Source organism: Micromys minutus (assembly GCF_963924665.1).
Source record: "Micromys minutus genome assembly, chromosome: 11".
Lineage (NCBI taxonomy): Eukaryota > Metazoa > Chordata > Mammalia > Rodentia > Muridae > Micromys > Micromys minutus.
Window position 1 is genome coordinate 7,545,829 of NC_137980.1, and position 27,224 is coordinate 7,573,052.

Sequence of the window (27,224 nt, forward strand, 5' to 3'; positions counted from 1 at the left end):
CTCAAGGACAGCCAGGGTTATTCAGAGAAACTCTCCCTTGAAGAACAGTTTTTTCCATAGCAGAGAAAAGGAAAAAGACTAATGCTCTGCACTTAGAACGAACTTAGAAGAGTCACAAACATACAGTGCTTACAAAGTTCTGAGGTAGCCTTTCATCTCCCCAAACGCTTGTACACATTCTCACTCAGTAATTTTAAAACTTAATAAAGTGATTAAAATTTCATCTTATGGAGCTAGCTTAACAAGTTGGCATTTTGCTTTTAAAAAAAAAACAACAAAATTCAAATCGAAGGATTACAGAAAAAAATATACCAATTGATTTCTCTCAGATACCAGCCATATTTTTTATCTTAAAAGTATCATTAGGTAGCATATGAGGGTAAAAAGGGGTTAATTGTTATGTTCAGCTATAAAAGTACTATTCTGTTAGCTTGTATTGTTCAGAAGAGAAAGAAAAATAAACTCCACATTCACTTTTAGATTCACCTTGGAAGTTTCTAAAATGTAAATAAAGAACCTACAGCCTTGCTTTAGTATTATCTAAGAAACTAAATACCAATGATATTTTTAACCTAAACCAAGGTTAGCAAGATTTATTAGCGGGGCGGAACACTCGGTCTTCTAACTGGATAATCTAGACTTGATACACAGTCGCTGCCAGGAAAACCAGTGTCTGCTTCCTTTGTACAAGACCTGATGGCGTATGGATAAAGTGGAGCCCTGCCACCCTTCTCCGGGGGATGACACTAGTGTGGGGAAGGCAGGGTTAAAGGGAGGCTTAAGAGAAAATGCTACAAGCTAGAAGGCCCACCCTCAATTCCCGGTCTCCACTTAACACCTAAGTGTATTTGTTGGATGCGACCCCCGCCCCACCAAGGATCATGACCCACAGGCTGAGAACCGCTGTTCTGCCCTCTCTAAGCAGATGTTGGGGGCACTTCTTTAATTAGTGGTTCTGCCTTCCCAGACTACGTTTGCTTTCTTGTGACAGTGTTTTACTGTTGCCAGGGCTAGTCATGGCTCACGCACTGAAGTGCTTCCCACCTCTGATCTTTCTGATTAGCCACACAACAGATGTGTACATCCAAGGTGCTCGATTTCATGGTATTTTAGTCACCTACATAGCATTTATGTTTAGGAAAGCAATGTGAAAATGTACATCTTCATAGATATCCTATGGATTTGATATAAATGTGTGACTGATAACAGAACGTTGGTATGTTTATTTTAAGTTTAAATAGTTAATAGGCTCCCAAATAGGCTTTACTTAAAATCTGTGTCTCCCTTTCTCACGAATAACTTTTAGGTTACCTGGTTCACTGCCCTATCTTCCTGGTTCTCTATACCCTATTGTGATAACACTATAAGGTTTATGTACTTATGTATGTATTTAGTTATTTGCTTTCCATAGCTTATATTTAGTTTATATAAATTTTGTCACAACTATTTATTTGCCTGTGCATTAGAGGGAATGCAGTGCACTTGCCTGGTTTACAGAGGACAACTCAAAAGAGTTGAGTTCTCTCCTCCCATAGTGTGGGTCCCAGGAACTGAACTTAGGTCGGCAAGCTTAGTAGTAGGCACCATTGCCCACTGAACCATCTCACCTGAGATTTTACATGTAGATAACACAGTTAAATATCTGAGAACTTAAAATTTTGTAATTAGGCTTACATACTATGTTTCAGTTGGATTTCAATTCACTGAGTGTGGCATCATGGCTCCTCCTGTTTGGAAGACATTAGTCACTGTAAAGAAGTAGACCTGGAAATACTAAAACCTTGAGAATCAGTTCAGTTTGCATAGAAGTGTGTCCGTGATGTGAGGGAGTCACAAGGCTCACGTCTGATGGCACCAGTTCAGTTGTTTGAACTCAAGTATTGAAGTGTTCAACTGTCTTCCGGAGCATGATGTTGGTCCCTCCCTAGTCGCATCCACATTATGTTAAAGAATGGATTCTGTTTTTTTTTCTGAACCAGAAAGGGAACCTGCTGGACTAACACCGTTGTTACAACAGCAGGAGCAAGTTTGTCTATGGTTAATTTGCATATTCAAACATGATAGTGCTCATTTGCATAGAAAACATGAAAAAAATTAGTTAGCACTAATATTAGGTCTAATGAAAACAATAAAGTCATGAAGTAGAGTTTTGCCTTAGAAATTGCTTGCTTTGGGAAAATATGCATATATTGGCATACATTCAAAGTAATAAAATAACCCAAAGAAATACCTGGTGTTCAAGCTTCTTTAAAGTTGACATTCTTGTCTTTCAAACGTATAAAATTTTTATAGTGAAAGACTGATGTAGGAGCAATGGGATGAGGTAGTCAACCCAAAGCCCCAGCACAGTTCCTACCCTAGCATGAGTGCTCGTTAATAGACGTTGGCTTCTCTTCCTGCCACAATCATCCACATACTTGGTCTCCTAACCGAGGAAAAGTGCGGCTTCCTTAAGTGGACAGCACACAGAGGCAGCGTGGGAGCAGTTCGAATGACGTCAGGTCTAGGCTGCATCGTGGAGAGCGTGAGTCAAGCGAGTGTGTTGCTGACTCGGAGGCGGCGTGTGAGCTTGAGCGAGCACACTGCCGCTCATTTCCCTTTGAACATGATGAACTTCGGATGTGTTCAAAGCGGTTGTGTGAATGTTAAAACCACAAGCCATTATTCCTTCTCTTCTGTCACGTTCTCCCTAATTTATACTGTCTCAATATTTTTGTTTAGAAGGGGTGACTGAAAGAATGAACGATTGTGTCAATAATGAAGACACCCCCTCATTCTTATCAAAGAGACAGCCCCCAAAAATCTCAAGAAGGGAACAGTCAATGAGTCATAAATCTATCATTCACAGTGAAATGGATTTTTTTTTTAAGATAGTGGAGTTTGATGCCAATTTTGTGGTGCCATTTAAAACTAACCTTTAAGGAAGTCAGTACCCAGAGCATGATGGTGCTCTGAGAGCCTGAGTCCATGGGGGAGTCATCTTGTCCTCTCCTTCCTACTTTCCAAAGGAGGGCTTTTTCAGAGATGGGAGAAATACACAGGGCATGCTAAATTTCAAACATCTGCTCTTTGTAGTGAAGCTGCGGAGTTTGGATATGTATCAAAGCTCTCACATGCGCTGCCCAGGGACTGCAGGTGCCTCCTCAGCTTCAGTTTCCTCCGTCACTAAAAGCTGGGTGGCAAAACAAGGCCTGCATGATTATTAGGCGCTGAAGAGAGCACAGGCATGCTTTGACATGGATTCCCTTTCCTGGGGACCCACTTTGTCTAACTAGGAGTCCTTTGCTTCTTGCTTTAGCATCCTGAGTGAACTGCACGTGCTCTGTTAAAGCTAATCCCTCCTTGAGTGCTGAAGCCATGGATTAGACAGAAGGTATACAGAAAAACGTGGTGCTATGCTGGGAAAAAGACTCAGTACATAATGTTTGGTACCCACACATGAGAAGCTATGACAGAGCTAGAGAACCAATGTAAAGGACAGGCTTGGAAGCGCGTGCCTGGGACCCCAGTGTCTGGCTGACAGAGACAGGAAGATCCCTGGGCTAGGCAATCTAGTGAGAGACCCTGTCTTAAAACAAGGAGGGAAGCTGTCTCTTAAAGGCACACACAAACACACACACCATGAACCGAACAGTAGTTCCCAAACATCAAAGTGGAGCAAGCTAGATGTGGTTCCATTGAGACGGCCCATCTGCTGACACAAGGAAGCAGAGATTGTCATCAGATCACCTGCTACCCCTAAAGTGCTCTATCTCAGGGTAGTTTCCTGAAACCCACAGAGGGAGCGGGCCTTCGGAGGAGTGTCGTCACAGTCCGGAGTTATACTTATTCATTATTATATTGTCATTGGGAAGCCCCAGAAAGAGGAGACACAGGATTCTGAGGATAGGAGTCTGTAATTGGGAATCTTCAGCAGGACAAGAACCAGAAATCTGATTTAATCCATTGACAGCAGGCACTGAAACGGTCATCATTTCCAGACTCTGCTCCCAAAATGTCATGTGCTTGCTTCTTCTCTCAGAGCCATCCATAAAAATGAACTCTTTTTTAAAAAAAAGAATTAAAATAAAAACCCTTATTTTGATTTACAACAGCTGAAAAACACATTTTTTTTTCAAATTCATAATGGGGTTCAGGCATTTGGTGCACAGTCATGTAAGACTGCAATCTAGAAAGCCAATTGTCCTCCAAAGAAACCATTCAAGAATGTCTTTTTCGTAAAGTATGGGGTAGTCCTTCCAAGTTGACTACATTTAAGGTTTGAGACATAAAATAACACCTTTTGTTAAAAGCGAACTTGCAGTCTTAAAAAACGATTCTTTGAAAGTCAAATGTAAAGTTAGTTGGTGGCGGTGACAGAGTTTACAGAAATGTGGAAGAGCTCCTGTTTAACTAGGCAATGTATGGAAAGTATTTTCAAAATGATTCTAATAAAAGAAAAACTAAGGAGCTGTGGGCATAACTCAGTGGAAGGCATGTGCTTAGCATATGTAAGGTCTTGGGTTCAATCACTCGCATAACACAAATTAAAATTACAAGAAGTCTGAGTAGGTCAAGCACTTAACAGGGTAAAGCATAACAAATGGATGCATGAGACCCTCGGCTGTGTGTTCATCTTCATGCCTCTCTGTGGCAGTCTCCCCCAGACTCACCCCAATCAGAGGCTACGAGCGATTCACCACACGAGGGAATTCTAAATTCCGATAGCACCTCTAAGTTAGAAATTGTTTTCAAAAGAACTAATAACAGGTACCTTGAGGTACTGGACAGTTTTCTGTTATGGCTCTGAAAGATGCTCCTCCTCTTGATTGACAGTAAATTGGTAAATAGCATTACTCTTGATAAAAATTTTACAAAATCCCACTGGAAATTATGTCTAGTTACCTACCCCACAGAATACACCTAGCAGCTGTTCCACTGTGTCTAACCCCACCGTACCCTGTCTATTGGACATAGCTTGCTGTGTCACCCTTCTCTGCCTTTCTGTGTAAATTGTCTCCCACGCCAGTCTGAGTATGTCTTGGTTGGCTCTGCCTTCTTTTGCCTTGCTTGATGTTATCTTGTGATGCTAAGGATTGAACCCAGGGCTTCTCCTCCACAGTCCCATTTTTTCCATCTGCGGTGCCCAGTATGTGGCCTTCAAAGTTTCACATCTCCTTTGGCTTAGACCCCTGACCCCAGTCTCACAGTTCTCCTCCTTTGGAATCCTTCGGAGTGAGACGTTAAAGCCGTTAGATCGTAGATCCTGTTCTTCAGGGAACAAGGCAGCACATGCAGATCACAGACACACTGCTCCAACTCACATTGTGCCTCCATAAGTGGATGGTTCTTTGACACTGAGCAGGTTACCAGGCCTCCCTGTTCTTTGCTCTGTTTTTTTTTTTCATTATGTAAATAATAAGGTAGTTTTAATATTTCACAGGATTACTCTTGTGAGGATTAAAGGTCTTTTCTGTCCGTGTTTGATATCAACTGTGTTGCGTTACGAGGCAGCTGGTACTGCTGTGGGGAGATCATGTGTATGCTTGATGGCAGATGTTCGGCAGGTGAGGTTTCCAGGTGTTTGCCATGGCTGCTGTTGTTACAGGGCCAGTTGACAGAGTGTGCCTCTGACGCACATTACGCCGAGGCTTCCCTCGCCTAACCCAGTACTGAGAAGGTAAAAGCTCTCTCCAGCTGACGGACCTCTGATAGGAGCATCATTAGACCGGAGCCACCCTGCTTTATTCCTCTTCATGGCCAGCTGCTGGCTGGCAGTAAACTCCCATCTCTGCTGTCTCATCTAGACTTCATGCTTAACGTGCGCTGTGCGTTCCTGGTGGCAGCCCAACCCCTCTTAAGAACTTGTTTCAGTGCACCAAGTTACGCTTCCAGTACTAACTTCTCAGAAGCTTTTCCAGGCTGTGCAGCTCCTATGGGATGGTAAGAGTTTAGTATAAGGTCAACATGTTCCCTGATACAGCGTTTACCAATCACACTTTTTCAAATATTGAAAACTGAACGTTCTAAAACAGCCAGTATTTTACCTTCCCAGAAGACTTTCCTTCTTAGATTGTCAGGATCCAGCAACCTCGTGGTTTTGTGTCCCCTGTCTCTGAAACGTCTTTCTTAACCTTCTAGCAAAGCCCTATTTTTGCCTTAGTGGGCACCGTTCACCATTTTCAAATTTTTGAAAGTTACATTAAGAGAGAACTTATGGCATCAAAACCACTTGTTATAGGAAAGCTCAATGTTTAAAGTCTCTGCTTCCTTGGGGGAAATGCCCACCTTACATCATCCGGCCACAAGGAGCACACTTCCATGCACGACTGAGTGGCTGATGAGTGTGACAAACCAAAGAAGGTTCAGTTACCTCCTATAAACAAACTCAGAAGATGGACGGTCACCTTGTTTCTGGGCTCCCGTGCCCTATGGCTGATCTTTTTATTGGTTCAGTTGGCCACCAAAATGGAATGATGATTCCAATAGAAAAGTTTTGCGTGAAGCGTGCAGAGGAGAAACCCCAGGGGACTAAGTTTAACAAGTCCTTTGTTACATCTTCGGTTGTCACCTCCTGCTCCTGAGTAACCTCTCTCTGGTTGCCATTTCTGAGTAATTCCTAGCCCTCTAGCTTATTCTGCATGTTTCTCCAACACATGGAACATCCTTGCCTCTAATTACAGCAGAAAGTTGGAGGAGGGTCAAAGCAATATAGACAGGGTTCTGAAAGACACCATCAAAGGGTTGCCACTGTAGCTGATCCTTCAAAGACAAATTTGAACGAAACAGGAGAGGGAACACTACCAGTCACTGAATTAACAGAGCAAGGACTTGGGTCTATTTAGAAGATGTGAGCTGGGCTGCGGCCATTGGAAATGAGGTTAGACCAGAGGGAGTCAGCTACAGAAAGCCCTGAGAGACAGGCAGTGTGCTGATTCAATGGTACATACATGCTTCATATATTCAAACATATATGAAAAGAAGAATTGGACAGAAGAGTCAGTTCAGAATGACATCCCCAAAGTGTGGTAGTCAACGTCACACACTTTCACAAAAGTTTACAAACAGTTCAGACTTTCTTGACACTCAACTTAGAATATGAAGAGGAATCCTTCAACTGGAGAATAGAACAGTGGGAGGAAGACTTGGAAAGACTTGGTCAAATGGGGGTTGCAGCCAATATAAAAATGATAACAATAAAAAGAAGGCAAACAGATCTTTCTTTTTTTCTTAAAAAAACTGAACAAGATTTAGTATCCTGTAGGATCTAGAGATGGAAGGAAGAGAGCAAGAATTAGCCCCAGGCCCAAATATTACTGTCAGTTTTGTGCTTGTAAATGAAAGTTAAAACAAAACCAAAAAAAAAAAAAAAATGCCTAAACGCCTAAATATAGGAAAGTTGCAGAACTGTGGGCTCAGAGGAGAGCACGATCAGCCGAGTGCTATGCAACAAAGCCAAGTACCTGCCTCATAGTACCTGCAGCCAGGAGTGTGTTCTCTGCACCTACAATTCCCTAAAGTAGGAGTGAGTAAAACCAAATGAAGTAGAAAAGGCAGAAAAGTTTTTTTAAGTCAACTTTGCAGGGGCTGGGGGAGGGGTAGAATTACCACATTTTAAATTTACACCGATTTTGCCTTTGACTGCTTACTTGTAGAAGCAGGGGGAGAGTATCTGTTATCCTTCATGTGACTACATCAGGAAAGCTTAAATCGCTTCATAAGAAGCAATATTTTCAATCAAATGAAACTATAAAAGCGTCATTGGGTTCTGAAGTCTGTCTGTACCTCATTTCCCTATAATCCATCGTCAGGAAATCCATTTGCCATACATTATAATTTTTGTCCTTTTAAGTGGTCGAAAGAATGTGACATCTGCATACGGTCACATCTAAATTGATAATTGTCCAAGTGGAGTATAATTTTAAGACATAGCATCAAGAAAGTTCAATCTGTATATTAGAAGGCTGTTGAGAAGTGGTGTTTCCCACCTCCTGGGCCCCTGAAGTTAAATGTGACCATGCTCTCTGGTGAATGTATCTTAAGGTGGAGCAACAGCCTCCACACAAGCCAAAGCATTCTGAGTGAGAAGGAGGCTGTGGTTTCCCAGCCGACTTAAATGCAGCCTCTTCTTAGCAATAAACCACACACATGCATTCATCATTGACTTCCAAATGATAGGTTTCAGTATCACTGGTCTAGGGTCCACAGTCTCACATTCCTGAATCTATATTATGCCAAAAGAATAACAATTTGGTGGCTGGAGACAGAAATGGTTATTATACTGCTCCAAAATGCTAGCTGGCACAATATTCTAAAAATAGCAGAAGTTCACTCATAAAAAAATACCATTTATTTGTTCATAAAAAAATAACTTTATGCTCCAAAAATATAAGTGTAAAAAGTGTCATGCTTAACTGCTTAGCTGCCATATATCCCTCTTCTTTTGAAATTACTTGCCTAATTTTCCATTTGATTGTTTATTTAAACCAGATCTCATACAGGGTTAACATGTACATGACACCTTAAAAGTATGTAACTAATCTTCTAAAATGGTGTAATTTCCACATAGCAGCACATATTTCAAAAGAGACATAGAATGCCTTTAGGTCGGTGTTTGACTTCTGAAGTGTTTACTGAGAGGAAAACCATGCAAGTGTGCTTCCTTTTTCCCTCCTGACTGCAGCTCCAAATCACTATTTTAAAATGTGGGCAGAAAGACCGGGGCTTTTTTGGACTGTCTCTGAGCTTACCGGAGAAAATGTTTTTAAAGAGCCTTTTTGCACAGCCTCTGTGAAGCTTTTCCACTTTCTCACACTGGCCCCGAGTTTGTCCTATCTTAGGACAGCACATGTCATAAAGTAGTTTTACTTCCTTCTAACAGAATTACTCCTCCATGCAAACCAGCATCGGCGTCTACCCAGGCAGGATTTTAGTTTCATCTCATCTGTTCAAGCTTCACTGCGCCGCTTAACTGACATTTCTTCTTCTTCTTTTGAAATTACTTGGCTACTTTTCCGTTTGATTGTTTATTTAAACCAGATTTCACAGAGGGTTAACATGTATGTGACATGTGTCACTCTGAGTGTGTGTGTTTGTGTGTGTGTGTGTGTGTGTGTGTGTGTGTGTGTGTGTGTGTGAACTTCAGCAGGCAGGAATGCCTGCTGCAGATGTCTTGGTTTTCTCCTCTCCTTTTGATGTAGGCAACTCTACATTAGGTCAAAGGCCCGAACATGGAGTAATGTTCTGGGAAGACCCATGACACACAGAACTTCTCTGCCCGTCCCAGCTCATCCACTGTTTGTCTTAGAGAACATCATTTGTGTGTATTTCTGTTAGTGAGAAGGGTAAATGTATTGTTTCCTATAAGAACTTTACCATCAAACACTGTCCAAATTAACTGTAGTGGATAATTTGGGGTTTGACATATTTAGCTAGCTATAATTTAGCAACTTTTCTTGATGTTTTATTTTAGAAGATTAATTTGTATTCAAGTTCGGTGCAAAATTTTTAAACAACAACTTTGTAGTTGGCACATGTTTTGGGGGTGTTTCATTTATTTTCATTTTGCCTCAAGATATTTGTTAATTTTTATCCAAAATCCAATTGCGAGATTGAACCTTGCAGAGTTTTTACATATTCAGCCTAATTATTTATTCATGAAACAAGGCAGGTCAAGGAATGAGATCTAACAAACATTGGGGCCACATGACCAAATATATTCTAATTCAGAGTCCCCAGAGAGACAGTTTGGGGAAAAGGAGCCAGTATGGGGTAGAGGGATCAAAGGAGGGTGCATATATTGAGAGACCCTATATTAACGTTTGAGCATGTCATAATGAAACCATGACTTCCACAATTAATATTCACATAGCAAATGATTTCAGAAAATGTCTCCTTGAGACATTCTTGTGCTTTCCTTTCCCGAATCCTTGTTTTCTTTCTGAAGCCACTGCCATAGTCTAAGAATGATCCATCTACCTACGCTTTCCCAAGACCATCCTCCACAGTGCCTATAGGTCTCTGACCATTCAGGGACCTGTTCTATTACTGTTCTGCAACTGGGTGGTCTCCATTTCTAACACACCACCATACAGTTTGAAGTCCCCACAAACCAACTTTTCCACAGAGCGCCTCCAAGGAGAACCCAGTATTCATTGGTTCCTTTGTAAGTAGAACCCTCCCCGTTTTCTTAAGGATGCTGGGTAAAATCCTTCCTCAGCCCTCTCCCTCCAGAGTTACCCAGTCAGCTGCCTCGCAGCCTCTCCCTCTTTCTCTCTTGCTGATTCACACTAGTTCCCGCAGCTTCCTAAGCATGCATTACATAATCTCTTCTCCCACGGATATTGAACAATGTATACTCTACATTATTTTACAGGCATTTGCCCTTGGTTTCCTTGTTTGTTTGTAGCTGTTCCACAAGTGTGCATTGCTTAACTGCATAGAAATTCCAGAGCCCTCCAATGCTGGCAGTGCCTCCTTGCTGAGTTGCACATGGTCTCATTCTCCTAAGGGTAATAGACAGTTGGGTTTTATAATGCTGATAATGGTGACAACAAGAAAGTTTAACCGTCTCCTTTCATGATCCTCGGAAGACAACTGGCTAGTTATCGAAGCAGCACTGTTGAATCCAACAATGGGTTTTTTCCTATTCTCCATCAGAGAACCAACAGCAGTTGGTTTCTTCTGTCCTCCCCAAGATTACCAACAGACAGTGTTCCAGGTCTGCTCCCGCTCCACTTCCAGATGCCTTTCCAACCAGCTCCTCAGCTGTTTCTATCCGGGGTGCTGTGTTTTAGATGTGGAAGATGGAGGCTCTCAAATACCCGCTTTGTTAGTAGGAAGCTAAATATCAGATTCTCAAAGAACCTTAAGTCTTCACAATTAGTATCTGTCCCTGTGTCTGAATGAGTCAGCACTTCTCCAGCCGCACCGTGGCTTCAGAGCCTAAAGACCGACCGACACTTTTGAAGATTTTCAGAAGCAGGAAATAGTGCAAGGCTGTGTGCTGCATGAACTTGGTGAGGAGGGGTAAACTCCGAGTGAGAAAAGCCATGGAGAGAGGGCGTTTAGACTGAAAAGCAAAATGTACGTGCAGAGGCCCCTCCTCCCGCCCGCCCCAGAAATTACAGCCTTGGTGTCCTCTAAGGACACACAGACACAGAATCAAACCCAAACCAAGGGACTGAAAGAATGAGTCACTCCAGCAGGACCGATTCTGTACTTTTCTTAGGTCCTCAGCTGGCTGGCTGACTTTCTTCTGGGGGGGGGATAATAATAATAAACTTTAAAAACATGTGATATGCAGATTTCTGATCAAGTTAATGAATATTTACCTTCTTCTCGTTATATAAAAAAAAGTTTGTAATGTTCTTTCAGGGGTATATGAAACAATTAACAGGCAAGCTGCCTTTCACACAGAGGTTAAATCAGTCAGCCTCTGTGTGTTGATATATGTGTACGTATGACAGCTAAGCTTACCCCTTTATCCTCATATAGGCTGTTCTTTAAAAACACGAATGTGCCTCGATTTCTCCCTGAGTTCTGTCATTGCTTGTGTTAACAGGAAATGGATACGGCAACCCCCGGAACTCACCAGGCCTGCTGGTCTCACCTGGTAACCTGAACAAGAATATACAAGCCAAATCTCCCCCCCCTATGAATCTAGGAATGAATAATCGCAAGCCAGACCTCCGTGTCCTCATCCCACCTGGCAGTAAGAACACCATGCCATCAGTGGTAATGCGCGACTCTATTCCTACTACGTGTTGATAAGATCTTACGTGTAATTACTAATTGTCTTAATACGAACTTCTGTGACACCCCGGACAATTAGCACTACTGGCTGAGGGTGTTTTTAATTGGATTGATGGGGTTGTAGTCACTGATTTTGCATTTTCCTTTCCTATATTAAAAAATTCCAATAAACTCTTCCTCGAGATTGTTTTTCCGGAATAAGAGAAGGCATTTCTTCCTAAGGCTGTCCATTTAAACTTAGGAAAATAATTCTAACCCTGATCAAGTCTTTTTCTTTAGGAAGAGTAATTATGAGATGTGTCATGAACAAATTTTTACGTTATTGAGATGTTTTTGTTCTGAGAATGCTGATTGGCAGAAACTTTTCCTGATTACTAAATGAAATTTCTTACATTAATTAGAAATTCTTTCTTAGATATCACTTCTTTAATATCTAATATATCATATATATCTCAGCTAATCTTTGCCTATTTTATTTTACAAAAATTACTCTCTCAGAACCCAAGAAAATTTAAGAATCAATGTTACATTTTAAACCAAAAAGAAAAGTGGCATCGTGCTTTTAAGTGAAAATATAGAGATAGAAAATATGAATTTAAGTATGAATAAAATCTCATGCTGTATCATTTTCTTGCTCTGAGATTCAGGCTTTAGAGGAAAGGAATATTATGGTATCAAATTCAAAAACAAAGAGAGGTAGGTATATAGATGAGATAGACAGACAGACAGACAGACAGATAACAAAGTGTTCTCCAAATTAGTAAAACTTAAAAATGAGAACATATTTAACAAAGTAGATGTAAATTATTCCACAAACTTTTTTTTTCCGAGTTTGTTTTATTTTCTTATTTTAGAATTCTCTGCTCTGCACCATGCTTAGGAGTCAAATACGCCTATGAACTGAATGGTTTATTACTATATCCATTTTGTGTATCTAGCTAAAATCAAATAACACGCAACATTCCTCTTAGAAAAGTCTGGGCCTAAGCGATAAAACCTCCCACAGTGATGCAGTCAGTGTGGGGCAGGCATAGCAAGCAGCCTCAAAACTGGTGCATCCCATGGATTTTGTGACAGATCAGCTTGCTCTCAATCCCTCCCTCCTCCCTCCCTCCCTTCCTTCCTTCCTCTTTCCTTTCTTCCCTTTCTTTCTCTCCTCCCTCTCTCCCTCCCTCCCTCCCTCCCTCCCTCTCTCTCTCTCTCTCTCTCTCTCTCTCTGTCTCTCTTCCTCCATTTCTCCCTCCCTTCCTCTTTCCCTCCCTCCCTCCCTCCCTCCCTCCCTCTCCCTTCCTTCCTCTTTCCCTTCTTTCCTTCCTTTCTCTCTCTCTCCATCTCTCTCTCCCTCCCTCCCTCCCTCCCTTCCTTCCTTCCTCTTTCCTTTCTTCCCTTTCTTTCTCCCCTCTCTCTCTCCCTCCCTCCCTCCCTCCCTCCCTATCTCTCCGTCTCTCTCTCTCTGGTTGTCTAATGTGACACCCTTTCTTTCTAACAAGTAGGGTTTACAGTACTTTTCTGTCATCCTTTTATCAAACATGATGCACAACAGGAGACAGGGAGACACTGGCCTGTGCTTCAAAGCAGATAGAACCAGATAGACAGTCCTCGGGTCTTAGAGGAACTCTTCACTAAGGGAACAAAGAATGTCTTTGTTAAGGAGTTGTCTTCTTCCGCATCCGGTTTGCAAAGCTGTTTAAACCGGTGTGTCTGTTAGAAGGTGCTCCTCCTTTTGCTGAAGAGATCTTCACAGTTATAAATATTTACAGACACTAATTAATAAACTCCTTCCCTCCTTTCCCATGCTCTCTCAGTCTGAGGATGTGGACCTGCTGTTGGTAAGTGGGAAGGAGGTGTTCCTCGAAGGGCATGTTCGGGAAGACAACAAAAACTAGTTCAGTGAAAGCAGTTATCTGTGATCAAACAGAAAGACTTTACAACTTACCTCACTGAATGAGGATATTGATTATGCTTGAACACCATTCCTTCACTGACAGCCTGTGGAAAAGCATGTCTGGTTTTTGTGGGCCTTTCTCCTCTGTCCCCACCTTTTAACTCGAGGCCACGCTTTAAATATTGAGACTGAACTTACTCTAGAATCCAAACACAAAAGTGCGTCTTTCCTTATTAAACAGTAAAATGCTTATTTCTTTTTTCAAGACTTAAAATAGCGTTATTTTAAGTGTATGCATCTTTTACCTCCTGGCTATTAGGAGTTAAATACTGGCATTAGCTACTTTGCCATCTTTTTTGTAAGGAAGTTTTGAGGCAGAAGAAAGTAATCATGGCGCCACCTGCTGGTCATAATGTAACATGAGACCATATCTGTACAGCTCTGCTGTATATAGAACTGATCATAAAAACCCACCGTGGTTGATTTTAATTTTTTAATTTGCATTTGAATAAAAACTGAAACAATAGCAGTACAGTATACATATTTTATCAGTTCTCAACATAGTCTGTTTTTACCCCTAATAAAGCTAAGGTACTTGTTACTAGTTCAGTTGCCTAGGAGATACTGATGTAATGGGTTACTATGGCAACAGCTGGTCTCTTGAAGGATTGTAAATGATAGGGTTGGCAGAGTTCATAGAGACACATGTTAAATGATTAATTTCATGAGCTTTGTACCAACTTATTTCTTTATGTGAAAAACTAATAGTGAGACCTGATAATTTTTAACTTTTTAAAAATCTGCCACCAATAATGTCCTTTTATTTACTTTAAAAGAATCAAAGGATAAATAACTCCCAGTCGGCTCAGTCATTGGCTACCCCAGTGGTTTCCGTAGCAACTCCTACTTTACCAGGACAAGGAATGGGAGGATATCCATCAGCCATTTCAACAACATATGGTACTGGTGAGTAACTTTGCTATGTGCAAATATTACAGTAAACACTTTTAGAAGCATATTTTAAAAGTTCTTTTCTTTGCCCTGTTGGGAGCTCGTGTGGTGCCTGTGTCCAGAATGCACAGTACCGTCACCTGAACTACTCAGTTTTCTACAGTGCTCCGTTTTAAGGGCTGGGAACTTTTATTTACCCAAATTGAATTCAATATTTAACAGAAACTAAGCTTTACTGTATAGTAAAAAGGCTCACTTTCTTGAGGGTCTTTAGTTTAAAACCTATTTCTGGGCCATAAGATACATAAATACTTTATACTTTTAATCAAAGTTAATATAATACACTAACGTTGCAGGATCCATTCCTTTGAATCCATTGTGACGTTCTTACTGGGACAGATAATATTTGTTTTAATTCAAATTAGTCCTGGCGTTTTATTTCCTTCTTTCCCCGAATCAAAAACTTTGACTCGAGCATGTTTTAGAAGCTGAAACTGTTTAGCTTTACCTGCCATTTGACAGTCTCTGAGTTAAGTGTCTGTCCTTGCCACCCCTTTGCTCCCTCCTCCAGAGTACTCCCTGAGCAGCACGGACCTGTCATCTCTGTCTGGCTTCAACACTGCCAGCGCGCTCCACCTGGGCTCGGTGACTGGCTGGCAGCAGCAGCACCTACACAGCATGCCACCGTCTGCCCTCAGTCAGCTGGGGTAAGCAACAGCCCTGTCTCAGCACCACGACCAGAGACTGTCTTTTAAATGATAAAGGCCTGTCCTTAGCAATGTGCTCTTATGTCCATTAAAGAGCATAAGATTTGATTTCTGGGAAGGGTACTTTCTAATCACGTATTTCAAGTAGCTTAAATACTCCTTCCAGAGTTTGCTGGTGAAGGGCAGGCACTAACCGTTAGGCGCAACCTTTATAGTCTTTCCTTAATGTTCAAGGGTCTGTTTTCCTCTGTTTCTGTCAGCAGTGGAGGTTTGGGTTAGAGTTCTGAAGTTTTTATTAAAAAATCTGAAGGTATTTATAGTTCTAATTCCTTACATTTTTGAGCTGAGGTTCTCCTTTAACACAAACTACATGATTTCCTCTACTATGAACAGTTTATAGAATCAATCAGCCGTTGAGCTTCTATACATACTTGAAGCATGTATAACAAACATACTAACTTATTTGTTTAGTTGTAGTCACTGCGTTAAAATGGACGCACAAATACTAATTAACACACGCACTACTAATTACTGAAGATGGGGCCTCAAAATAACTTTTGTTGTTTCTGGTCAAAGTATGTGTCTTTCTGCCCCCTTGTGGTCGCTTTGAGATATATCTTTGTCATAGATGACTTCTGTCATTTATCTGTAAGGAAGTTCAAACTGGAAAATGCCCTGAATCCACAATTTGCACCCCTTCGTATAAGAGTTAAACCAGACACCTCACTTTAATTTGAACTAATATATAACTTAGTTAATCTTCAAAAGAAAACGGAATATAACCACAAAGATAAATTTCATATTTTAGAAACATCCCACATCCACACCCCACTTTCACTTTTTACGAAGCCATTTTTGCTACCAATTAGTAATATTAACTAACTAGTCTTGTACCTGTATGCCCCGGGAGGCTACCAGATACAAGTGACACTGATTGTTACTATGACATCACTGTCCCTGCCCCCGCTCGTCTCCCCTTCCCCACTGAACATCATTGGCATTGATAAAATAGATCAGAGTTCTGAGATACCATGTGACTGTCACCACTTGCTATGGCCGTCCCTCTCACTGGTCATGGGAAAGCTAGCCTTCCACATGCACAGTAAAGCTAATTCACATTGCATTGTGGCTGCGCTTTCTTGAAAGCATGTTAACATTAAAGATATATAAAGGTTTTAAACAATTTTTTTTTTACATTTTACATTTTTTGCAATGAGTTTCTCTTTTTAAGACATCTGAATTTTCCCTCTGGTGCTAATTATGTTAGTAGATTCTGGTCGCAGTGACTTTTTTTTTTCTGGAAATTGCCACACTAAATACATAATACTATCCACACGAGTTTACATAGGTATTCACAGCATTATACTGACCGGCTTCTTGTCGGTGAAAAGAATTATTCATTTCTCATCTTTCACGAACTCCATCTGTCACAGCACTAAATCCCATCCTCCGTCAAGATATTCTCCATGTTAAAAAGCCCTATAACGACCAGCCAGATGGCTCAACATTAACCACTGGTTTGGTGCTTGCACCGAACCTCACTGAAGAACCGTGAAGCCTACCTGGCTTTGATTGCTTGGATCCACATGGTAGAAGAGAATCGGGTGCCATAGGAGCCCATGTACATGCACTGACATACACAGAGTAAATAAATGCTCAGGAAGCATCTACGTCATGCCATTTGGTTAGCAGGACACTTCTCTTCGCTTGTGAGTAACACCAGATTATTTTTAGTTATGAGATTATACACATATTTGTTATTCTGACCATACCCACAATTTAAAAAGCTACCACATGGCAAGAACATTTCTAATAGGCTTAAATGAAAAGGGGGTGATGGAGCCCCAAGACCAGAGGAGACCTGAGCTGATTCCATTCCTACCATTTCTTTTGGAACCTAATCATCATATGCATAATTTGAGTTCAGCATACGAGGTGCTCTTGCTCTGACCCACTTCCCCACGCCTCGGGGTGAAAGCGTGACCCAGTCTGTGTGACTTCACCGTCAGCACCACCCGCTCCTCTGCCAGTGAACGGCTTCTCCCTACTTCTCTCTCACAGTGGCATTTTGAAAGGTGCCTTCACACAGCTGTCTCATCTCCTTGCAAACTGTTTTGTAGAGAACCCAAAGTTCTGATGTTTCTGTAAGCTGAAGTATATAAACTGCTTTAGTTTCTGAGAGAAGGAATCTGTTGAGGTTAAAAGGACTGATACAGTTCCCAAGTCAAACCATTTCATGGACCTGAGTGTAGTGCTCACTCTGTGATAGGAACTGTATTTTAAGCAAAGACTGGAAGAGATTTTAAAGTCAGTACCCCCAGAAACCTAAAACTCCACTTAAATTCTCTCTCCAAATTGTAAAAGTATAATCGAACTCTCTATGTTTGTCTGCAGAGAAAGAAAAAAGTTCAGTTTATCCTTGATATCTCTGTCTTCTAGGCGAGGCATTATGAACCCTGTAGCATGCATTTTTCACAGTGAGCTTAGATGTGAAGTGTGTTCTAGTTTTATGTAGAAAGAGACAAACCTGGAGGGAAACTCATCATAAACGAACAACCCTTGCCTTTTAGATGCTATTTACATGCTGCCTAGAAAAGGACAATCTGCTTACTGGACAGTATTTCCTAGAAAAGAGCAGCATTTTTGGTTCTTGATGATGATAAGACTCGATCCATACTGAGAAGGGAGTTGGGGGCAGAGGGGAGATTGAATAAATACTACTCTTAAAGGTTAGCCTCAAGGATTGGGTGTAGTCCCAAGTTAGTGCTATAAAGTACCGAAGTTAGTGTTCTATTTAGTACATACCAGGCCAGCCAGGGCTGCCTAGCCTGGACAGATGGTGTCTCAGCAACTAGAATTGTTTACTAGTCTGTCAGAAGACTCAGAGCGGCCATGTGAGGTGGTTCACAAATGCCTGTACCTCTAGCTTCGGAGAACCCAACACCCTCTCCTAGTCTCCTCAAGCACCTGCACATATATGTCCAAGACTCACACAGAGACATATACATATACACATAAATAAAAACAAATGAATCTTTTTCAAACATTAGACTTAATGATAGATGCATACCTGCAATCCCAGTGCTTAGGAGGCTGAAACAGGAGGATTAAACATCCGAGCCCAGACTGACATATGAAATGAGACTCTGCCTCACACAGAGGGGAAAGGTTAATATAGTCAGAAGACCTAATTATCTTGCTGTGGCAAAAGTGAGAGGAACTTAAATAAAACTATCCATATTTTATCTCTGAGCAATCTGAAGGATTAAACTCTGGTATAGTATAGATAGCCCTGTGTCTGCTCAGACGGCCTAACGAGGTACCTACATGCCCGCCCCTCCTCCTCCCTGTCTCACTCACTCACACTGGAGTCTCAGTTATCTACGTTTTGTGCCCAAGAACAAGCTTGCATATGTAGAGTTAAATGATTCTGACGCTGCCTTCCATTGGCAAGAATGCACTTGGGTAGCGGAGGGTAACAGCCTTCGCTGCAGGGGAATGAAGTTGAGGCGAAGACACCACATTGAGCTCTGTGCCGCAGACTTAGCTCCAAACGATCCCCAGCCCAGAGTCAGCTTGTGTATATGTGTACTGCCAAATGAAATCCCACCACAGAATAGTTGTTCCAGTCTCAGAAAAGAATTACCAACAAATAAATACTCCATCTTTTATGGGGAACAAGATGCAGTGAAACTTCTGCATGACCATCGTTATTGGGAACTGAAACAGATTAATGGGCAGTTCATGTTCCTGATGACATTAAAGACAAGTCATATTATTCATATTACTTTTAATTGAATTTACATAGGCAAGCTACCTATGCAGCTCAACTCACTAAATTTTTAGAAGTTTCCCATTCTATCGTATTTTAGAGAAATGTGAAGCTAAATGCCGAAGAGTGAAGAAAAGTATTTATTGATATGTTGTGTCATTTCAAGACTCCTAACTGACATTTGTTATTAAGGGCTTTGTATGGTCCACAGCAGAACACATAATTAAATGTTAGTAAAATGATTTTTCTTGCCTCAGAGCCAGGAAAACTCTTTCTTCCAGAAATCAAAAGAGGATTTCCTCAAACATCAAAATGAATCATTAAGTAACTCTGAACCAGTATAAAATAGTCCACCATTATAAAACCTTTGCAACGCAGGTATTTTCCTGTCTCCCATCTTAATATGATTTTGATTTAAAGAAAATTAGTTAAAAGTCTTAGAAAAAACAGAGAACTAATATAGACTAAAATAAATAAGCTTCAGGTACTACGTAGTTCCGCGGATAAGCAGAGACTGAAGTCCCTTGTGCACTGGGACTGGCATCTGTATCTGAGTGCCCAGACTGCCTAAAAAAGGAAGGCTCAGTAAAGCAGCAAAGACCTCCCTTTTCAATGTCCTCCGTGTTAGCTATTCTACTAATGAGGAGGGGAAAGTCATTCCTTGCCAGTAGGTGGTGCTTTTGTATAAAACATTACTCGGAGACAAATTCATTTCTGACTAATTTTCTATCTCTGTATATCTTAACCCTGTGTCACGGCTCCCAGAAGGCCAGCCCCGAGTCACCCCACTGCTGTCTCTGAGATGCGCTCGCCTCTTCTCGATGCTCAGAAAGACGCTTGCCCACACGTAGGTTCCTTAGCAGCATAATTGCACACATTAATAGGCAGGCTGGCTTTCCTTTGTTAAAAGCCGATGTCTCTGCACAAGTAATTTTTTTCCTCGAGTATCCCGCAGATGAGGAGACTGCAGGCAGTACTTCCTTGACAGGATAGTTGGATCAGATTGACTCTGGATGGACTTGTCAATACGATCAGGAAGCAAGAACAAAGCAAAACAAATAAAAGTCTTGACACTGAGGCTAAGCAGAGCAAGGACAGTTCACCCTGCTCCCGGCCACTGACTGCCAATCCACACTTACGGCTCAATGCCTTTCTCTTAGGCTAACAGTTGTCCAGAGTGTCTCAGAATGCACCCTCTGGAAATCAGTGACGATTAGAACCACAGTAATGACACATTCCACCCTTCTTCTTCTTCTTCACACTCTTTCCTTCACAAACAACAGATTCGCCGGTTAATATCAGTTATAAATAAGAGAAGCACCCACTGGTACTGCTGCTTAGGAAACTGTGAACTACAGACCTTTCATCACACCTGCAAATGATTTAAAAAAAAAAAAATCCAGCTAGGTCTCAGTTTCAGTGAGATGATTTTAAACCAGTTTTTAAATTTTTTGCACATAATATTCAGTCCTTTTGCCCTCCCAACCCCAAGCTTGTCATCAGTGATAGATAATTAGACGGCATTTGATGTGTTCTGTTCACTTGACATTCCGACTGTTCGCTTTCCCTTGATATATATTTTGATATATATCTCCATTCATATGGCCATATCCCTTGAAGGCAGAGAAATTTTTATCAATACTAGGTTCTTTAAAATAATCTCAAATACACAGTCATTGGTTAAAAACAAAAGCGCGCCAATCAAACACTTGTCTCCGGCTCAGAAAATTAAAGACTGCAAGTAGTATAGGGGAAAATTCTGTGAACACAGATTGACTTTGTACCACGTCTTAGTAGTTCTTTGTGAAAAGGTAACCTATACGTCGCTAGAGTCTCTTAGGAGCTGGAGAGGATTCGTGAGGCCCGGGCCGTTAAGTGGCCTATTGATCAGCAGACAGAGCCTTTCTCCAGGGCTCTAGACTGCGCGGGGTGGGCCCCTCGGTGCCTCGCTGCACTCAGTCTGGGCATGCGCTAGATAGAGTCCATGACGTCTTTAGGCTGATGTATTTGTGATGTGAGTTCCTGGGGCCTGCAGGCCTCCTCCGTCTGTAACTGGGTTTCCTTTCCTCCTACAGAGCTTGCACTAGCACTCACTTATCCCAGAGTTCAAATCTCTCCCTGCCTTCTACTCAAAGCCTCAGCATCAAGTCAGAACCTGTTTCTCCTCCTAGAGATCGTACCACCACCCCTTCGAGATACCCACCACACACGCGCCACGAGGCGGGGAGGTCTCCTGTTGACAGTTTGAGCAGCTGTAGCAGTTCCTACGATGGGAGCGACCGGGAGGATCATCGGAACGAATTCCACTCCCCCATTGGACTCACCAGACCTTCGCCGGACGAAAGGGAAAGTCCTTCCGTCAAGCGCATGCGACTCTCTGAAGGATGGGCGACATGATCACATTATTACCTAATAGTTTTTTTTCTTGCAGTGTGTGTGTGTGCTATACCTTAATGGGGAGGGGGGTCGACATGCATTATATGTGCCGTGTGTGGAAAAAAAAAAAAAGTCAGGTACTCTGTTTTGTAAAAGTACTTTTAAATCGCCTCAGTGATACAGTATAGAGATAAACAGAAATGCTGAGATCCGCTTAGCACTTGAGTTGTACAACAGAACACTTGTACAAAATAGATTTTAAGGCTAACTTCTTTTCACTGTTGTGACCCTTTGCAAAATGTATGTTACAATAGATAGTGTCATGTTGCAGGTTCAACGTTATTTACGTGTACATAGATAAAAGGAAACATTTGCCAAAAGCGGCAAATCTTTACTGAGAGAGAGCAGCTGTTATGCAACATATAGAAAAATGTATAGACGTTTGGACAGACCCGGCAAGGGGTGGCCACTGGTAAATGTTAGGAACATGCCGGTCACCTAACATCCGAGCACGCTCACAAACCTGCAGGCATATCATTGGCCTATGGCGCTCAGTCAAAAGGATCAGAAAACATTCAAAGAGGACCATACCTACTTTAAAAGAAGAGAAAAAGAAAAAGTGTGGCGTTTGAGAGCTAACGTATTTAATTAAATAAATAAATCTGGGTCTGCATCTCTTATTAAATAAAAATATAAAAAATATGTACATTACATTTTGCTTATTTTCATATAAAAGGTAAGAAAGAGTTTGCAAAGCATTTGTGGCTTTTTGTAGTTTACTTAAGCCAAAATGTGTTTTTCCCCTCAATAGCTTCGCTAATATTTTAAACAGTCCTGTAAAAACCCACAAAGGACTTTTTGTATAGAAAGCACTACCCTAAGCCATGAGGAACTCCATGCTTTGCTAACCAAGATAACTGTTTTCTCTTTGTAGAAGTTTTGTTTTTGAAATGTGTATTTCTAATTATATAAAATATTAAGAATCTTTTAAAAATCTGTGAAATTAACATGCTTGTGTATAGCTTTCTAATATATATAACGATATGATAATGGCAGAGGTTTTGTTTTCTTAATGGGGGGGCACATTTGTGCACTTGCACATTTGAGTAACTATTTTCTTTCTGATTTCTTTTACTCTGCATACATTTTATAAGTTCAAGGTCAGCTGTCAAAAGGATAAGCTGTGGGGTTAGAACGTATCACATTAACATCCTAAACTGTTCTTAAAACGTCAGCAAACGGTCGGGTCAGCTGACATCCACTGTATATACTAATTGGTTCCTTTTAAACTATTTCCCTTTGTTGGTTTTTGTTTTTCTTTCTTTCGTTTTATCAGAAGCAGGGCCCCTTTCAGATCTCTCCATTTCACCACACATCTTGGAATTCTGTAAGTTTCTCCGTCAACTTGCCCATATCCTAAATTTACATAGTTCATTTTCAGCCTTGAATTTGATGTTTCTTAGACATATGCCCAGAGTAAGAAGCTGTGTTGGAATGTAAGTCCTGCAGCCCTAGGAACAACTGGTGTGCTTACACTTGATGGCTAGGTGACAGAGCTCTGGAGAAAAGCTATGTGGAAAGACTGGATGCTGGAAAGGAGGAACCAGTTAAAGATAGTTACTTGGTGTGCACCTTCACGATTTTAACTGACCCGTAACAATCTTGTCAGCAGTGTAGGACTGTTAAACAGCCTGGTGTGTCAGGATCCCCAAATGTCACTTCTGCATAAAGCATGTTTATCACCTAACTTTTCCTTCAATAAAGAGATTTAACAGCCATTTCAAGAAATCCCATTTAAAAAAAAAAGAAAAACAAACCTTTCTCTACGTCCCTTTTTTTGAATGTTTAAGATAAGTTAACTCTTGTCTATTCATGTATAAGGGATTAATTTTCAGACCCCTTAAAAGGTGAGTGAGTGCTGTAAGGAGTCAGTGTATGGCGCTGAAGTGATATTTCAGGCTTAGGAATGATCCCCTTCTCTTGGAATGTGAAGATCTGTGAATTCATGCTGCTGTCAATTCCATCAGAACAAAGAATGCAGTGGTATCTGTTCTGCTAGGTCACACGTAGGACGTGCTTACCCAGTTCCCTCCCCCCTTTACCTGCATAATTGCTACGTGTTTCTCACTGTAAACAGCTGCCGCTGGGTGGCAGAAGCCAAAAGACCTTATTAACGAGGCTATATTTTTCTTACCTTGATCTGCAATCCAGAATTAGACCACAATGCACCTTTGGTTGTATCCGTCTAGGATGCTAGCCTGCCTTGTAGTAATGTTTTATATATTAAAAAGCAAATTAAAGACATCAACCATTTCATGTATATTCCACCACTAAAGCTATCCATGGAACATGAAAACTAGTGTTTATGCAGAAGCAAAACAGGAAGTCATCCTTACCAACATGCCTACTTGCACACCTGTTCGCACGGTCATGTCTACATGCAAACATGCACACACAGTGAAAGAGAGCATCCACCATAATTTCACTCTAGACTTGATTCCATCCTGAGACTTCATGTTTATAACTTGATGTGTGTTAAATATGCAAGCTTATCACAAATGTTTCTTGTCGTTTCAAAAAACTGCATCTGTTCATCAGTATCAATGGAATCTTACCAGTGGGTGGGAAAGGGTCATATAAAAATATGAAGAAATAGCCATATTAAATTTTTACCTATATTTGCCTCAGCAACGAAGCGAGCGTAATTTTCTAATACAAAAGACAGAGTGAGCTCACACTCCCCAGATCTGTCCTCTATTCAGAGCAGTTCCGACAATAGCTTTTTGTTTGTTTGTTTGTTTTTACAAACTCAAGAAGAACAGATTCACTTGGAAAATGGAAGCCAGTCACATCACCCCCACTACTGCAGCCAACGCAGTGGCAGATAGCGAAGGGAAAATCTGGGATTTGTGAAGATGATTTTTAATGAGAAGCACAATTTTTATCGTGACCGGTCTCGTTCTACAGTCACTTGTCTCCCTTACCCTTGACTTTTCTGTAACTCGACATTTCTTGTATTTGCAAATCTAGTGTAGATTTTAATCACACATAGGTCTTTGTATCCAGAAGTCTGGGGCAGAGCTCTGGGGGGTTGATATTTTACATTGCCTGGCCTAGGGTAGCATATTAGACAACATTCACCGTTGCACATCGGAGGACCGCGAGTGGCGTTTTTACATGGCTGCAGGGATCGTTATACTGAACCCTATTTTAAAAGAGTCTCGGTACCAGTGAGCTGAGAAATACTCATAATGGTGCTGCAGCTTGTGCAAGCCGCGCAGCCTGACTGTGTGCACACTGCAGCACCAGACATGCGCCCTGACGTGTGGGGGCTGTTTATTTCAACCTTTTTGTTTTTAAAAAAAAATGTGTTTTTTAGTAAAATGGCTTATTTTTTCCCCAAAGGTGGAATTTAATGTTTTGTAATGATGAATATGAAAATGCCTGTCATCTTTAGATCCTTTAACGTGAGAATTTCAAAACAAATTTAGTACACTTTTAAGAAGCGTGTCTGCCCTCTCTCCCTTCTGTGTGTTGGTTTTTTGACATACTCCCCCTTTATGAGATAGCATTTTGCTCCCTTGATCCCCCTTGGGTTTTTTGTTTCGTTTTGGTTTTTGTCCCTTCAGAGAGTAAATGCTTTGTATTTCTTTCTTTAATTTTTTTTTAAAGAAGAAGCCACTTGAACCTTCAATAAAGGCTGTCGCCTGAACATGGCACACTTCATCTGTTCTCGCCTGTGCCATCTGGTGTCACTTCCATGGCGTTAATTTCCTGCCACTACAGATCTTTTTGAAGATTGCTTGAATGCTGGTGTCTGTGAGAATGCTTCAGACTACAGATGTATTGAAAGGCTTTTCTTACTATGTTTTAACCAAAGATGTGGAGCAATCCAAGCCGCAAATATTCTGCATTAAATCTGTCCATTTTGGCTATTCCTAACCGGGTATTACAGCTCGCTTTCCCTGTTCATACCTCAAATTGATTGATACCTCAACTTAATCCACAGAGGTTGGCTAAGCGACGGATTCTGGCTGTGGTTAGAATGCAGCAGTGTGCTCTTAGAGTAGCAGACAAGGGTCACTGTAGGCATAGAGCTTGGATTGCTTCAGATGGTTTGCCGTCTCGTTTTTCTTCCTTTTCCTTTTCTGGGGACTTGTTTCCATTCGATGACAATAATCAAAAGAGCTTGTAAATGAGGGCATACAAGCATTTACAACAAGTATTCAAATAGAGGCTCACAGCGGCATAAGCTGGACTTTGTCGCCACTAGATGACAAAATGGTATACCTAAGCTAACCACACGTGTGTATCTCAAGGGACTTAAATTCAGCTGTCTGTAGTGAATTCAAGTGGGAAATTTTCAAAAGTTTCTCCTGCTGGAAATAAGGTATAATTTGTATTTTGCAGACAATTCAGTAAAGTTACTGGCTTTCTTAGTGATACAGTGTCTGTGGTGCGTTTTTTTTTAATTAATGTTTTGCTGTTTAAATTTATTCCACTTTATCATGTTTTTTTTAAAGCAGCTTTTCCCCAAGTACAAATGAGCTTTCTCAGTTTTCAGATCAAAATGTATGGAGAGATGGGTATGTGTGGGAAGGTGTGAATTGGGTAACAGTTCTGACGATAACATAATATTCAGCCAGTGTGGGAAGCTGAAGCTTTTTACAGACGAGTTCAGCTTTTTTCTCAAAGTAGCTCCACGAGGTCTTTGCTTGTCTGTTGGCAGAAATTGCCAGGTTCTCCATGATAAGGACCCCAGTGAAATAAATCATTATTTAACAAAAATGTATAGGAAGTGTTTTTAGAAGTCTTTATTTTTTTAATCAAAATGTTTTTTTTAAAATAAGTTGGAAACAGGGGTTGGAAAGATGGCTCAGTGGTTAAAAGCACTGACTGCTCTTCCAGAGGTCCTGAGTTCAATTCCCAGCAACCACATGGTGGCTCACAACCATCTGTGATGGGATCTGATGCCCTCTTCTGGTGTGTCTGAAGATAGCTACAGTTACTCATACACATTAAATCAATTAATCAATCAATCAATAAATCAATCAATCAATCAATCAATCTTTTTTGAATGTTGGAAATCTAGACTTATATCAAATATTTGATATTTAAACAACAGACTCATACATAGGCATTGTTAAAATTACACACTATATACATTACCATAATCTAATTATAATTTCTAATATGAAGGTCCTTAAGAGATTGATATGAATTAATACAGAAACTGAAAGGGAGGCGCTGTCCTGCAGTTAGAAAATCCAGACTTTTGCATTGGCAGTAATTCTTGGTCTGAAAACATGAAAGCGGCTCCTGGAAACTGCACACGGTTTCGAATTTAGAATGGCTCCCTTTAATTGATTTCCAGCAAAGCTTTATTAAGCAATAATTATCTATGACTTCTGTGGTAATTTCCAGGGTGCATGATTATGCAGCCCCTGCACTCACGTGACACTGAAACTTGTCAGAAGAGTCTTCAGAGAGGAACACTTGGACCATCTTGAGAATAAGGCAGAAAAATGGCCCAGACTGTGCACTTTAAAAATCTACGGGCTAGCACAGCCTTGCCTTTCTTTTTCAAAGATGGCCAAGGTTACGAAAGACTCAGAAGGACCAGGCAGGCTGACTCCGTGGCCCATGGCCCTGCCCTGGGTTGACACGAGTGTTATATGTTATTATTACCTTAGCTGTAAGCTTGTGTTCTGTAGGCAAAGTGCAGTGTCACAGTCAATATTTGTGTAAGCAAAAAGACACATGGGAAAAGGAGAAGGGCTTTGTATTAATACCCTTAGGG

The 27,224-nt window shown here is 41.1% G+C and overlaps 1 protein-coding gene across 10 annotated transcripts in view; it reads left to right on the plus strand.

The window, feature by feature from the left end:
- The window catches only part of MEF2C (myocyte enhancer factor 2C), a 160,626-nt gene extending 134,759 nt beyond the window's left edge, over positions 1–25,867 (plus strand). For 7 of the 10 annotated variants that reach the window (XM_080925307.1, XM_080925308.1, XM_080925309.1 and 4 more), the window contains 4 exons: positions 11,543–11,715; positions 14,455–14,584; positions 15,141–15,276; positions 21,124–25,867. In XM_080925307.1, coding sequence (XP_080781433.1) covers positions 11,543–11,715; positions 14,455–14,584; positions 15,141–15,276; positions 21,124–21,445 — 761 coding nt within the window. In that variant the 3' untranslated portion in view covers positions 21,446–25,867. The remainder of the gene's footprint in view (positions 1–11,542; positions 11,716–14,454; positions 14,585–15,140; positions 15,277–21,123) is intronic. The other 3 variants (XM_080925312.1, XM_080925313.1, XR_013975245.1) reach the window with 2 other exon arrangements.
- Positions 25,868–27,224: the final 1,357 nt, after the last annotated feature.